Source organism: Neolamprologus multifasciatus, chromosome 13 (genome assembly GCF_963576455.1).
Source record: "Neolamprologus multifasciatus chromosome 13, fNeoMul1.2, whole genome shotgun sequence".
Taxonomy (NCBI): Eukaryota; Metazoa; Chordata; class Actinopteri; order Cichliformes; family Cichlidae; genus Neolamprologus; species Neolamprologus multifasciatus.
In genome coordinates, this window is record NC_140451.1 from 9,652,787 (window position 1) to 9,668,275 (window position 15,489).

At 42.2% G+C, this 15,489-nt stretch overlaps 2 protein-coding genes and 1 non-coding gene across 3 annotated transcripts; 1 reads left to right on the forward strand and 2 right to left on the reverse strand.

The window, feature by feature from the left end:
- Window positions 1-1,847: 1,847 nt before the first annotated feature.
- On the forward strand, window positions 1,848-12,967 carry nanp (N-acetylneuraminic acid phosphatase). Its single transcript, XM_085182994.1, has 2 exons — window positions 1,848-2,017; window positions 2,806-12,967. Exons 1-2 carry the CDS (start codon window positions 1,853-1,855, stop codon window positions 3,445-3,447), a joined length of 807 nt encoding a protein of 268 aa, XP_085039120.1. The 5' UTR covers window positions 1,848-1,852; the 3' UTR covers window positions 3,448-12,967.
- polr1b (RNA polymerase I subunit B) lies at window positions 5,211-12,416 on the reverse strand. Its single transcript, XM_085182993.1, has 15 exons — window positions 12,240-12,416; window positions 11,703-11,870; window positions 11,475-11,621; window positions 11,260-11,392; window positions 11,045-11,181; window positions 10,731-10,954; window positions 10,465-10,636; window positions 9,040-9,211; window positions 8,669-8,950; window positions 8,185-8,318; window positions 7,507-7,677; window positions 7,259-7,415; window positions 6,980-7,176; window positions 6,655-6,905; window positions 5,211-6,552 (listed from the first exon to the last, which is right to left on the reverse strand). Exons 1-15 carry the CDS (start codon window positions 12,414-12,416, stop codon window positions 5,670-5,672), a joined length of 3,405 nt encoding a protein of 1,134 aa, XP_085039119.1. The 3' UTR covers window positions 5,211-5,669.
- On the reverse strand, window positions 12,774-13,072 carry LOC146505025 (signal recognition particle RNA). Its single transcript, XR_014877798.1, has one exon.
- Between the last annotated feature and the right edge of the window lie 2,417 nt (window positions 13,073-15,489).

Consider the following 15,489-nt stretch of genomic DNA (forward strand, 5'->3'; position numbering starts at 1 on the left):
TAACGTGAGAAAGGATTGTTGTGATTTCTGATCAGGTTTGGTACGAGAGTACAACAGGCTTGCACACTGTTGCGTGTGAACCTCTGGCTCTCTGCCAGATGAGACAGTGTTAAGGACAGGTTGCATAAGAACTGAGATATGTTTTTATTTTGAAAGAGTGTGTGTCACGGAATATGGTTTAAATTAGTAATATGCCTGGTCAAGAGTCACGTAGGCAATTTATGTAGACAAGCGATGACACTGATGGTTTCCTGCTCTATCGTCACCTTCTGGTGGTTAAGATAAGCAGGACACAGACAAAGTGCACGCATTAAAAGGGAACTAGGGCTGTGGAAAATAGTGCACAGAGTCTAAATCACAATGAGGCAATGGATACATTTAGGAAAGCTGCTATATTTGGGCTTTAGAAATATGAATTAAAGCTGTAAAGCCAAAACTATTATATTTGATACATGAGTTTTTGGGACCTTTCAGTGTGATTTTTTTTTTTCTTTTTCTGAGAAACCTGAACAAATTTTACAGTGACTTTTTAAACCAATACATTGCACGATATAGCAAAAAAAAAAAAAAATTCTTACAAATTAAAACCTATATATGGACAGTAACATTTAATTGATTATTTTTTTAATAGTTAAAGGATTAAAATAAAAACTCCAGTTTAAAAAATATAAATAAGAATTGATGTCATGGACTATAGAATACATCTCATCAAGTTGTTTAAATCATGAAGACCAATGCACTATAGATGCTGAGTTCCAAAAACTGTGTAAATGTTTTGTGTTTTGTTGAGTCACTGTGATCAGATTCTTGATTGATTTGATGTATTTCAAGTAAATATCACTTGTACTATTGTACTGCTTGCAAATATTTGTATTTATATTTTAACAAATTGTGAATGAAGTTATAATCAAAGGTATTAGTAACTATTAATCGGGGGGAAAAAGAACTAAAATTATTGTCATTACAAAAAGCGAGGAATCTCATCTGCAACATAATGCTGGTCGCAAGAATGCAATACCTCGTTTTAATGGCGCCATCGCGAGGAAAAACATCACAATGCCCAGAGCTCTTTGAGTAAGTCATTCGAAATACTAAGTGTGCATTGTATTTAATAAGAAAGAGCACTTATCCTCATGCTAGTGCGCTTAATCATCATTGATAGTCACCTTACAGTCCCATTATGTCGTTTCCGAAAGTCTTAGTCAGAGATTAGCAATCAGAGTTATCACGACATGACTGAAATAACAAGGAAGAACAACTGTCAGAAAATGATTAACTTAAAAATGTTTATTTTTTTTCAAGAAAATATAGTAATTATATTATTATTTGACTGTGGTTATTTAGCATTCTTTAAAAAAAAGAAAAAGAAAAAAGAAAAAAAAGACCAAGTTTAAAATATATGAGGGTAAGGCTTGGAAGTTAAACTATCCACATATTTAACTACACTTTTTATATAATACAAACTACAGTAGAAAAGGTAGTTTTGAAGTTCTGTATTTATATATTGTAATTACCCGCTAAGCACTTCCGGGAACTATCTGAAGGCTATTCGATTCACGTGACGATCATGTTCTTTTTAGTTTTCTCAAAAAATTGTTAACAATTAATGCCAGGGATACATAAGAGGGAGGAATATAATAATGACGATAATACTACTACTACTACTACTACTACTACTACTACTAATAGTAATAATAATAATAATAATAATAATAATAATAATAATAAAACTTCATTCATTTGTATTTCATTCAAATTCAGGAGAAGCAGAAGTTGAATTAAGTATGTGAAGTCTCTCTCCATCCAACAGCTACATAGCAATGGATTGATGTTAATTAGGACTACAACTCCCATGAATCGTTTCACTCGGCAGCACTTCCGCAAACGACCAGCGTTTTGGCGTAGAATGATAGAGCACTCCTCTACCGCTGACGGCATGGCTGTGAAAGCGATTTTGTTTGATTTGGACAACACGCTCATTGAAACGAGTCGGGCAGGTGAAGTGGCGCTAAAAAAGGTAAAAAAAAAAATATAGAAATTATTCGCCTAGAATTTAAGTTATTTCCGTAAGCTAATTACAGTCGGTTTTTGTAACTTTTACATGGGAGTGCGAAGACTAGTGACGTCTTTCAGTCAACCCAATGATACATTTATTTTACTGTCTTCAGTTAGGGGCTCTTTATTGTCTATTTTAACTAACTGAGTGGCTGTTATGGACGTTTGCGCTGCTGTTGCCGTCTAGTTTTCACTTTTATTGTCCGATTGGCAGGACCGCATACGGAGTCCGGAAGGGGCCACTATTCAGCTAATCACTAAACAGGCAGGGGATCCGTTTGTCCTTCTTTCTAAAACTTTCGGATTGGCTAATCCTTGCAAACCAAAGTTTTGAACAGCTAGTGGATGGGTGTGCTCACAGACAGAGCAGTGCGTCTGAGATGACCATCCCCGACACTCACACTGTACAAGAGAATAAAGAAAGGGAGATTAGAAAAAAAAGTTTTTTATATATATATATATATATATATTTTTTTTTGCTACAAAAATCCCAAAGCCACTAAAGCATGGAAAAATCAGAAAATAAGCACATAATACATGTGAGGAACTAAAATCCTGTCGCACCTCAAAATTGCTTGTTTAGAGTACCAGAATACTAAAGCCCCTACAACCACCTAAATAAATGCCCTTCTTTGAATCTTTGATTGTTCTTCAGCCACAGATGACTATTTTTATTTTTTGCATTTGCATAAAATGAAAAAAGGATTTTGGAGGCTAACATCTTGTGGTGAATTTCTGAATTGCATACAGACCAGTGAATTTTTGAAGACCACGCTGGGCCTTGATGACAGCACCGTCTGCACCATTTGTGACAAGTTCAAGCAGAAGCTGTTCCATGAGAGTTTTGACTGCTCAGCTGGTCAAACCATAGATGATGTCCGTGCGCATCACTGGGAGGAAAGCATCAAGGAGACTGTAGGGAATTGCTCTACGCCTTCTTTGCCAGCTCAGTGTTATAACATGTGGAAAAGCAGTCGCCTGGAGCTTCTCACTCTTTCTCCTCAAGTATGCAACCTCCTGAAACAGCTGCGCAGCAGATACAAGCTGCTGCTGTTGACCAACGGCGTAGCCCAGACCCAGAGAGAGAAAGTGGCGACGGCTGGATGTGAGGAGTTCTTCGATGCCATTGTGATTGCAGGAGAACACAAAGAGCAGAAACCATTCCCCTCCATCTTCAGGTTGTGTTTCAGCATGCTGGAGGTGGAGGCTCAGGACTGTGTGATGGTGGGAGATTCTCTGGACACAGACATTCAGGGGGGCTTGAATGCTGGAGTTCGGGCCACAGTTTGGATTAATAGTGCAGGGGGGGCCGCGTCAGATGGTTCAGTGAAGCCAGACTACACTATCACTACTGTTCTGGAATTACCAGATATTCTGGCACAGCTGCAATAAGAACAACTGGTAAAGAGTGAATGAGTTTTACTTGAGATGTTGTGGGAATTTCTACCTATTGATATAATTGATTTAGATATGACTACTACTCCTATTAGTTTTCCAGTGTTCAACGAGGTGCATTTTAATTTGAGGTTTCTGGTTGGGATTTTGGACACCGTAATTTTGAACATAGAGTCTGTAAGAAAATGTGTGTTGAAGCTTCACTATTATACACATGAGGCGGTCAAAGTAATTACATTTAGTTAAAAACTCGAGGACGGTTAAGATACTTGTAAAATTGCGAGATTATTAAGCATGTTTTTGATTTGTGGTCAGGCACTGTTTGGTTCAAGGCATTTCAGACTGATGCCCGATTGTAATCACATAAAATTTTTCCATAGCACAGTAATGTCATGCGTTTCTGTATTCAATTCAGTAATCACATTATAATTCATTCTTCAGTTACACAAAGTTACCTGCATGATGAAATAAAACCACGTGCTATAATCAGCTAATTTCAGCTTGTGTGCTGGGAGGAGTTAAATGGACTGAACTAAAGTGCTTTTATAAAACTTGCCTCATTCACCCATTCATACGAGCACTGTTTTTCTATGCCTTAAGCTAAGTGCTTTCTAACATTCACAGTGTCATACACCGATGGATTGGCAACTTGGGGTTAGTATCTTGCCCAAGGCGTGCAGATTATGGACATTATTTTTGTTTTATTGCACAAAAGTACAAGAGTGTACTGGTAAAGTGCAAACTGTGTCCAGGACAGAAACAACTGCATCATACTGCTAAGACAACATCGTCTCATTGCGAGCATCAGCACATACAGCACGCCCACACAAACTAGCATTCAGGAAGCCAAGCAGATGTTAAAGCTGAGCAGCCAAAGCCTGATCTTTAGTAGGTAACAAAGGCAGTAATGAGCAGTCAGCATTGTATCCTCCATTTCTACAGTAGAATCACAGTGCTGACCCATTCAAAGTCTTTTTGTTTAAACTTTGCTCTGCAGTCACGCTTAAAACTAAAATAAGAGAATATTTATGTCCTCATTAGGCTGGGATTTGTGGGAGTGCAGCCTAAGGCTTGATTTAGACTTCTGCTTTGTAGAGCCTACGACATAAACTACGCAAGCGGCCGTCTTCATTGCTAGCGTCTATACTTGTGCCGGTGCATTATGTGTTAATTACCACGTGGTTATGTTTTACATGCTGTATCAGTCAAGACACTGGGCCTTATTTTCCTCCTGCATCCAGGTCTTCATTGTGGTGATTCCAATAGTTTGAGCAATCTCCCTCCAGGAATTTGCTGACATTTGCGAGTCCTTATATTGATGCTATTATTATTTATCCTTTTACTGAGACGATTATTCTCTTACTAATAAATCCAAAAACCTCAACAAAGCAGTAGCTGGAAATGCACAAGAGGAAATGATGTACTGAACAGGTCGACAGTGTTTGTCAACTACTTCAAGCCAACATGTATTTACAGGTTACATCAGTGGTCACAGCATTCTCACTTAAGCATAAATCCCGGTAAGGTTTATATTAGAGGCTGCTAATGTATTTAATGTCATGAGTGGTATAACAAATTACTTTCTCCAGTGAGTAATGTAACGCATTACTTAAAAAGAAGTAATGATCCCAGCACTGTAGGCAACTCACCTTTTATCCAGAGCTGCTCACCCCTCCCTCTTTTCCATTGTTGTGATAAAATAGTTTTCATTTATTCTTATTTAATCAAGCTTGAAACAGTTTTGTTTGAAGAAAACATGATTTTGTGGGAAACGGGCTCAGTGCCTTTACTTCATCCTGATCACATTTACACTAATTTACTGTTAGCAGCACCTCAGCAAAGTATTAAGCACACACTTTCCCCAAGGGGACATTTTCAGGACACTTTATATTTCCAGTGCATTTGGTGGTCATGCGTGAAATTTTAGTCCAATGTGGCACTTTTAATATTTCATAATTTCTCTTAATGGATCTGAGTAGTCTTGACTTCTACGATACTGAACATTTTTATTCATCGCAGAAGATTGTGAACCCGTGCATCCCATCACACACTGATACTTGGTCATGTTTTTGGGGCTAATAAAACTTTTCATGGACATCATGTTATGTGTTTATCATCTTCTGTCGGCACGCATGATTTGAGCAGCTTTATTGAGACCCGTCTGAACAAAGTGTGCAGGGTTGGTGCTTTAAGGCATGAATCTTTACATCCCATAAAATTCACTTGACTTCTAATTTGACTTTGATGTTCATTGCAGCAAGCTCAGCTACAAAGTAGCGGAAGACATAAGGAACAGACACCGAGTCAACAGAGTCACTTTTGCCACACAGGGTGCAGACAGTCTTACGGTGACGCATGGATGACCAGTAGGGCGGCGGTTTCTCCAACAAAGGGGAGAGAAGGCTGCCGCAGTCAACGCACACCTGAGCCACTGAGCGGTCTGAGCAGTTGAAGAGGCGATCGTGAAGTAAGAACGAAGAGCCGTGAGCCAGCAGGGCGTCTCGCTCCATCTCCCCGAAACGGATGCCTCCCTGCACGTTCCTTCCTCCTACGGGCTGGTTGGTCACTTTGTCTCGTGCTCCTGTCGTCCTAACTTGAAACTTGTCGGAGACCATGTGACGTAGCCGCTGGTAGTAGACCACGCCGATGAAGATGTCTGCCTCTAGCTCCTGACCGCTCAGTCCGCTGTACAGCCGCTCCGTACCGTAGTAGTTGTAGCCGCCCGCCCGAAGCAGCTCGCCAAAGTAATCGAGCGCCGAGTTCTCCTCGGAAAAGGTGAAGGGTGTGGCGTCGTGGCCGAGGCCGTGCAGGGCGCCTGACTTGCCGGCCATGCTCTCGATGAGCATCCCGATTGTCATACGGGAGGGGAAGCCGTGGGGGTTGAACAGGATATCCGGAGTCATGCCGCTCTCGGTGAAGGGCATGTCCTCCGTCGGCCACAGGCGGCTCAGGATGCCCTTCTGTCCATGGCGGCTGGCAAACTTGTCACCGATGGTGGGATTTCGGGGCATTCGTGCAGTGATGCAGACGCGCTTGAAGCGGCCTGAGCCGCCGTCATTACTGCAGACCTTTATGTTGTCAACAATACAGGCCTCCTGACTCCTGCAAACAGAGAAGAGGAACCATAAAATGTGAATAAAAGAGGTATTTTACAACTGAGCTGATGAAAAATGATCACACTGCTACAAAAATGTTATCGCGTACTTGTAGTAGGAGATAAAGGTCTGCCCAGTGTTGAGGTTGATGTAGCTGTAGAAAGGGTCTCCATACTGAAGCACCGATCCGATGAAGGGCAGTCCATCAGCGTCTAGTTTTTCTTTCACTTTGGGGTCGCCTGGCTTGGTTCCAAACACCACGCCGTCTTCTCCCTTCACCTTCTCTGCCAGGTCCACCAGCTCCGTCTTGTAGATACTTCCATGGGCGAAGCCTCTCTCCCATGACGACTTGTTCACAATCTGATGAAAATGACATGTGTCAAGAGTTCAACCCTATGCCGATTAAAAATAGAGAACAGTTTCATTTAACTCACCATGGCATCTTCCATGTCGTAGCCTGTGTAGGATATGACGGCCACGATGGCGTTGGTGCCGCTGGGGTAGTTGTCGAGGCCGTAGTGGTCGTACATATAAGGCCTGACTAGTGGGCTCTGTGGGGTCTGGAGCCGGTACAGCTTGTTATCAGAGCGATCCATGAAAGAGTGTAGTGGGAAGCCCATAGTCTGTTTACCTGAAATAAGGTGAATGAGCAGTGGTTCATGGAAAATGTGGGTTTGCTCAAAATTGTCAAAGAAAAGATTCAAATAACCTACCCATCTGACACTGGTACATGTTCCTGGGACTCTGGTTGTGGTCCGAGTATGGGATGAAGTTTGCCACCACACTGAGCATACTGTGAGGGAAGAGCTCCTGGTGTGTGGTTACTCTTGGTTCAATCTCATTCTCCAAGATTCCGACATTGATGTAAAGCTGCAGGCAAAGGAGAAAAGGTGCTCGGACTAAAACTGTGCTCTTACAGCTACAAAAAAAAAAAAAAAAAACTCCACTCTTAACACATTACCTGTTCAAAGGTGCCAATCAACTCTTGCTTGCCAAAAGCCAAGTTCTGTACAGGCCGCACCATGCGACAAGGTGTTGTGAAGAGGAACAGGCCTGGATATAAGCTGGCCTTGCCTGTTTTGGGAACCAGGACAATCTCTGTCCAGGGAGGAATCTTCTTCTCTCTTAACACCTGGAGGTATACGTTTTAAAGATCAGTTTTCTGCACAGTATACACAGGTGACACCAAACAGGAGTTAGTATACCGTGAACCTGCAACAGACAGTGCACAAGTGAAGTGAAGAAGAGAGTGTAGGCAGGGTAGAGTGGATGGAGACCGGTGTCAGAGGTAATGGCAACAAGAGCAAAAGGGATTTAAGTAGGTAGCAAGACCTGCTCTGATGAACTGACAAAAAGAGGTGGAGCTTATGTTATCATAGCTTTTCATTGGGAGAGACCAGGATGGAGGCAATAACAAATTAATATAAACGAAGAGAGGCAAAGCTGAGATGGTTTGGATGTGCAGAGGAGGGGATATACTGGACAAAGGATGTTGAAGATAAAGCTGCCAGGCAGGAGAAAAAGAGCAAGGTCCCAGAAAAGATTCATGGATGGACATGCAGAGGGCCGATGTGACAGGGGAGGATGCTAGGGATGGAGGCAGATGATCCACTGTGGTGCAGCTAAAAGAAGACAATACCTTGAACCTGCGCAGTGATTCAACCACAACTGGTGCCAAGTCAGCCTCCACCCAGCCAACAACAGCACCGTCCAGGACCACAGGGTAGCAGTCTGCGAAGGCCCGACCAGGAGTTCCATCCACTGGAGTGACACCTAAAAGAGCAGATACAGCAAACGCATTTCAACCCAGTGCCACGTGCAGAGACTTTACCTGGCCAAGCCTACGAAGTATATCAATGACTGCCTGAGTTAATCTTTTATTTCAGCATTACTTTAATGACGTTTCCCTACAGGCAGGTCACTGTTATTGGAGTACCTTACAAAAAGTACTATTTAACAGTTGATTCATGAAAGTATTGCTGTGTCTCTCATTTGCACACACACGCACCGACCTCTCCTCCCTAATTGTCACAAATCTATAGAGTCTAGTTCTGTGGAAGACAATGGACTAGCTTTTGGTCCTGGGTAAGATTGTACAACAACTGCCTGAAGTCAGTCCTCACCAAGCGAACAGAGCAGAGCAGGCAGTGACGTGGTGGACAAGGTCAATGCCACAACTTCACAGCTGGCTGTCATGTGGTTCATGAGTCCACAAGGCTCGCCGTCTGGAGTGTGGACAGGACACAGGAAGCCCCAGGACTCAGGCAGCAGCTTACGCACAGAGGTGGTCCTCATCTTAGCGAACGCTGCTCCTCTGTGCACGCAGCGGAAGTGAGACAGGTAGCGAATGAAGTTGAGCTTGTCAGCTACAACGCACAGCCCGGTGCTCTGCAGCATGCCCAGACCTGTGGGAGGAGGGAGCACATCTTTAGATGAATGAATGAATGTTTTAGTGAATTTTCAAAGCTGACCATGTATTAGTCTTGGACAGGACCTGTCTTAGACTGGAGGTTTCCAGTGGCCAACAGATATTCAAATGGTCTGGTCAAGTCAGTTCCCATGTTGAGCATCTTTATCATCATTTCAGAGCTCCAGCCTCCGGTCACTTTGCTGCCTCTCTTGTCAAAGGACAGCTTCACAGACACCAACCATGCAGTCAGTCTCTCCTGTGAAAACGTTTGAGTGGTTAAATCACACAACTGAAGTGGAAGAAGACACTTTGTGTGAGCACTGTGGAAAGTGTTGGGAAGGTTACTTTTAAAATGTATTCCACTACAGAACACATGCCCCAAAATGTATTTTGTAAGGTAACATTGTAAGGTTACTCAATGAGAGTAACGTATTCCAAATACTTTGGATTAGTTAATATATTATCATGTTTTTTACAACTACATGAATGTACTACTGCTGTGTGATTTATTACTATTACTGAAGTTTATTCGACATAATGGCTTTCCACCGGCGTGGAGTCTAACATATGAATCAGGAAAAGACCGCCGTGTAATCCATTTATTTCAACAAAGTAACTGTATTCTAAATACCACCTTTTTAAACGGTAAGTGTAATACAATACAGTTACTCATATTTTGTATTTTAAATACATAATGCCGGTACAGTGGTCCCTCGTTTACTGTGGGAGTTATGTTCCAAAAATAACCCGCGATAGGTGAAATCCGCAAAGTAGCCAACTTTATTTTTTTACAATTACTATAGATGTTTTAAGGCTGTAAAACCCGTCACTACACACTTTATACACTTTTCGCAGACAGGCATGAACATTTTCACACTTTTCTCTCTTGTTTAAATGCTCTCAAAGTTCAAACCTTTATAGAAAAATAAGTCCAGTATTACAAAATGAAGTCAAAGGCACCCGCGGTTGCCTTTGACGGTGCAAAACGTCTCGTCGACATTGTTGTTTGTTGGGGAGAAAAGTTACAAACATACAGTACAGCACACTGCTAGCGACCGAAGATTTATGTAAATTTAACAAGCTGAACGCATTCTGTACTGTAAAGGAGACACGGCACGAGACTGACTGACAATGGTCTACAGCCAATCAGGATGCAGAACACAATGTGCTGAAAAAAGAAAAAAAAACATGAAAAATTGCACCAAAAAAATCAGTGAAACAGCAAGGACATGAAAGGTTACAGCGAGGGACCACTGTACATGTATTCCATTACTACCCAACACTGACTGTGGATATGGAGCAGTCAGGTAAAAAGACAAGAAGTCCACAGAAAATAAACATGAATGTAGTGAAGGAGGACATGCAGAGAGCTGCTGTGAAAGATGTTAGCAATCAGGTGAGATGGAGACAAATGATCTGCCTAAGAGGAGCAGTCCTACAGTCCTCCTGCCCAGCAAAAGAGAAAGGACAAAGACAAAAAAACCTAAGAAAAATATTGAAGATTCTTGCCTTCAGAAACATGAGGTAGAGCTGACCAGGAGTGAGCACTTCCTGGCACACAATACTGTCGGGGTTTTCTTCCATGCACTCCTGCTTGGCAAAAGTGAAGAGCTTCCTCGTCATCAGACAGAGCAGGTAGAACTTCTCCACGTCTGACTTCAGGTGGATGCAGATACAGTCACTGATCAAAACAGAGTAAGCCCCTTTTTTTTAAATAAACATACCACCAAACATAAAGCAGAAGGGTGTCAACCGTATCCATCCCCAGAACTTACTTTAACAGGAAGTTGGCACACTGTTCATTTGTGTACCACTCAGGGAGGTTCATCTTAACCCTGAAGCGCTCTCCGAGGTAATTGAGCACCTTGCTGCGGGTGGTGCAGTTCTCCTCCATGACGATGCGCAGCATCTCGGACACACAGGTCTTGTAGAAAGAATTGTCCTCGCGGCCTTTGATCAGCTCCTGGTAGATCTGGAAGTCTGTGAAGTCCACCAGAGCCTGAGGAACATGAGAGCAAATGAGCACACAATGAGCCTCAAGTATTTTTATCATAATCTGTTCTGTAATGAAAGCTGCAGGCTTGCTCGCCTTTAATGCAAAGCCTAGTGGGAGGAAGAAGAGCTCTTTCTGGTAGATGAAGTTCAGCATCACAGTTCCATTTTCCAGATAATGCAGGTTCATGTTGATGGCTGTGTGCTCCTCCCTCACGCAACGCATAGAAATACCTGAGTGAAGAAAAAGCCGGTGAAAACATGCAGGCGTGGACTCATTGCTGCACTGTTTTCTTTAGAAGTAATACTTACCGTACTGAGTGTACCCCTGACCCCTGTTCTTCCACTTGGGTCTTGACATGGCGATAGGATAGTTCCTCCTTGGCATTATCAGCATGCGGATAACCTTCTCAATTCCATTCACAATGAAATAACCTCCCATTTCCTGTCAAAGTTGATGCTGGTATTATAGGACAATATTTAAACCAATCCTGGCTCAGTTTAAAAGTACAGCTGCCATATCCTACCTCGGCTTCTTCGTGATGCTCTACGAGCTCTTTGGGGGACATGCCATGCAGGTTACACAGCTTGGACTTCACCATGATGGGCACATGACCCAGAGACTGCTTGATGATGCCTTTGGGAACTCCATTGATCGACCAGCTGACGTCTGCCTGAAATGAGTCAACACTCACCAGTCAACATGGATTATTTTAAAACGTTGCTGTGGGAATATAAACACGACTCAGGCTTACCACTATTTTCCCTTTGTACGAGCATCTTCTTCCCCGGCACTCTGCTGGGAACACCTTCATTTCCTTGCAGATGTTCCCTTTGGCAACCACTGGGTTTTGGATGGCAGCTTCAACGAAACCAAGGCTGATCCGTTCATTTTTGAACATGAACTCTAAGGGGGGGATGGACTGGGAAAGGTGACAGAAAAGTGAGAAACGTAAGAAAGGCAAAGATTATGGGAAGCAACTGCAAGAGGGATGTTCACAGCAGGTTGAGCAGCTTTCAGAGAAAATACTGCTGGAAATGATACCAGCAGCTAGTCGACCAGCAGGAAACCAAATTCTTCACTCACTCATTTCATCGTTGTTATGGTGGCTTTCACTGGCCTACAGTAACTCACTGTATATGACTGCACTGCGTGTTCAAGACAAGCTTACACAACTCCGAGTCACACAATGTACGCTATTAATCGTAGTTTTAACTAGTTGGGGTTAATCGCTGGTCTTAATGAAGTGATTCATCACATTGTTGAGAACTTTGAAGAAACATTTGCTGACCTGCACAACGCGGTTGAGTCCGTCTGTGACCGCCTGGTCAAACGACTCGATGTGAGCTTTGGTCAGATCCTGAATGGCAGCATGCTGGGTGTCCTTCATGTGGCCAAAGCTTCCATCTGTCAGATTTTTCAAACTCGGACCTTTGGGAAGATCACTCCACTTACTTGAAAAATCCATGCTTGCGCTTGTTTACCACATGTGCATGGTTGACACAGGAAGCACATGCCCTACACAGGAAGAGAAGCGTTTTCTTCTTCGCTGAAGTTTTTGGGTGTAACTAGACTCGCACAAGGCTAGCTTAGCGCCATCTTGTGGGCGTAGTTTTGCATAAAATTTCGTTTAGCTAAAATGACGCGAGTGGCGGTCATTGCGCCGCTCCTCCAGGTGGAGGCGCTGTGCAACCGACAAACAGCGGTGGTTTTAAATGGAAAGAGAGGAGAGAGAAACTGCGTTGACGCTTTTATAAGCTGGAAAAACGTGATATTTAAATGTGTGTGCTGTGTGTATATTTCTGTGGAGAGGAGAAAGAGCGTAAAAAGACTGGGTCCCGCTGTATTACTCAGGCTGCACTACAGCGTCTATTCACAGGCGCGATCCCACTACTGAGCGGCACGGGGGCTTTGACCTGCTCCGTTTCCGACCTGGGCCGGTGCACCCCTCCTTAGGCGACCTGGTGGTCCCGAGCTCCCCCAGGAGCACCATATCGATACCGAACTTAGTGCGGACACCCGATCGGCATAGTCCGCTGCAGCTCAGAGCTCCTGAGCTCAAACGATCCGCCAGCCTCAGCCTCCCGGTAGCTTGGATTACAGGCGCGCGCCACCGCACCCGGCGAGAAGCTCCCTCGTTCATGCAGGCTTTAAGGTGTCTACACGTGACGTCATCATAGAGGGAGGCTCTGCCCTCGCGGCACCTGCTCATTTAAAATAACATTATTATTATTCCAGAAATGAAAAAAAAAGCTAAAGGTAAAGATTAAATCTTAATGTTTCACATTACATATTCAATTTAATGTCATTATATAGCGCCACACTGTAACAACAAATGTCTCGAGGCGCTTCATACTGTAAGGTAAAGACGCTACAATAATAGAGGAATACAAGAAAATGACATATTGTAATGTAATAAAAGTGCATTGAAAACTCACACCAACTTCAACCATTTTATTTTTCAAGGCTAAATCTTAATAGGACACGTCCACAGATCAAATTGAAAAACCTTTTCCCCTCCAAATAACTTTGGTGAAGTCAATTCTTTGTCTTCCTGACCTTTGTCAGCTCCAGTTTCTAAAATCATTCAGTACTGGTTATCGTGACACATAATCCACAACTCCACTTATTACACTTTGCTTGCAGCAATCATTTTACACTACAATATTTAGCAAAGAAAAACAACAATAGTCTCCTTGAGCTGAGGAGCTTTTAATAAAACTGCTCTGTGCTAAGTCTGCATAATGACAGGAGGGTTTGTATGAATGCAAAAACTTTCATATAAAACAACTCTATTACCAGTTTGCTTCGGGTACAGGGAGTGGCAGTTTGATTATCCAGTGTCTGTACTGAATGATGCTGCTTTAAGTGCTTGATGATTTGGTGGACTGCCTCTATGTGATTAACAGTCTGAAATAATGTTGTGCATGTTTCTCATCTTATCTGCTTTGCAATAAATGGTTCCTTAAAACTTCTTTAATGACTGAGCCTTTGCCTCAGGTTTGATGACTAAAGTCTCCACTCTAAAACAGGTGGATTATATTAAAATCTATGATTATTTGCTACAAAATATGCTTAGACACTATAACATCCAAATAATTAGGCTGCTTTTCAATGTAACATTGTGATGCTTATTATACTGAATTGAAGTGTGCAAATAAATAACATTTAAATAACATTTGCAAACTGCATATTCCTTTAATATTAATTACAAGGCACCGTATGCATGACACTATGATTGGGAGCTGAGCCGCCCTAAAAGTTTGAACCCAGAATCGTCCTTGCTTCTGACCTGCATTTGTAGTCACGTTCCCAGAGGAATGTGCCATTTTGATTCTATTTGGCTAATGTTTCCTCACTTTTAACAGATTTCTGTTTGATAGCACATAAAGCACTGCTACATCTTAGTCAACCCATTTAATCCCACCAACAATAACTGTTGCCATCTTAACCCCCTATTACATCAAAAAAAAATGTAAACATATTGTGTGTAGGGGAAGTCTAAGGACTAAAATGCATGCACTTATTTTGCAAGGGGAAATTTGGGATTAAATAGGTTAAGTAATAAATCACAGGCTCTGTTTGCTAGAGCTTTAGAACCTACTGTCTTTCAGACAGGGGCGATTTTAGCCCATTTTTGGGGGTACCTCAGCACCCCCAAAATGAATCAAAGCACCCCCAAAGATTTCTTACTTTTTTTGACAATGTTTGCTTTTTGTGTGACACACTGCTAAAAATATAAAAACCATACAGTACTGGGTTGAGACATAACATTTGAACAAAAATAGTATAGATACCCCCTCTACCCCCCTCCCAAAATGGTTTGTTCCAGCTCGCCTCTCCCCTACTCTTGCTCTAACGCCGTTGCTGCCAGAGCGCTGGTGGCTGAGATGCAGGAGAAGAGGTGTTAGTGCCTGGCTTAAAACAGGACATATTAGCAGCATTTAACCTTCAGTTACTCTTTATATAGTTAGGTAGGAGTTAGGCCATATTTCTTTCTTGCTCCCATTGAAATTTATACAGCCTATTTAAAATCTAAAACTTAAAATTGTTTTAGCCTACTGTTGTTGCCACTTTCTTGTTGGAAATGGAATGAGAGAAGCTGCTTATTTTGTCATATGTGCCGATATTAAACCCAGGAACAACATTCAGGTAAAAATGAAAGAACAAATGATCCGTCAATAAACGATAATGTTGGATCAGTGTTTCAATGTTTATATCTTTTATTAGATGTACATGTGGTTTGGTTATTTGCCTTTTGGTTGAAAGTACACTGAGAGAGGACTTTTTATTAGTGATCTTAATAATATTTTTTTTAATTAATGTAATTTTTTCATCTAATTGAATACAATCTATTTGTGTATGATTGTCAGTCCAAAGAGGGAGAGAGGAAAGAGGGGAACATGACGAAAAAGTACAAGGTCAGGAAGAACCAGGTAAGGAAACAGACAGGGAACAGTGACAGGTACAACAGAAACTGTTAAACTGCTTGAGAGAGTTGACCACCAAAAAGTGATTTACCAACCTCAAGGTGAGGCGAC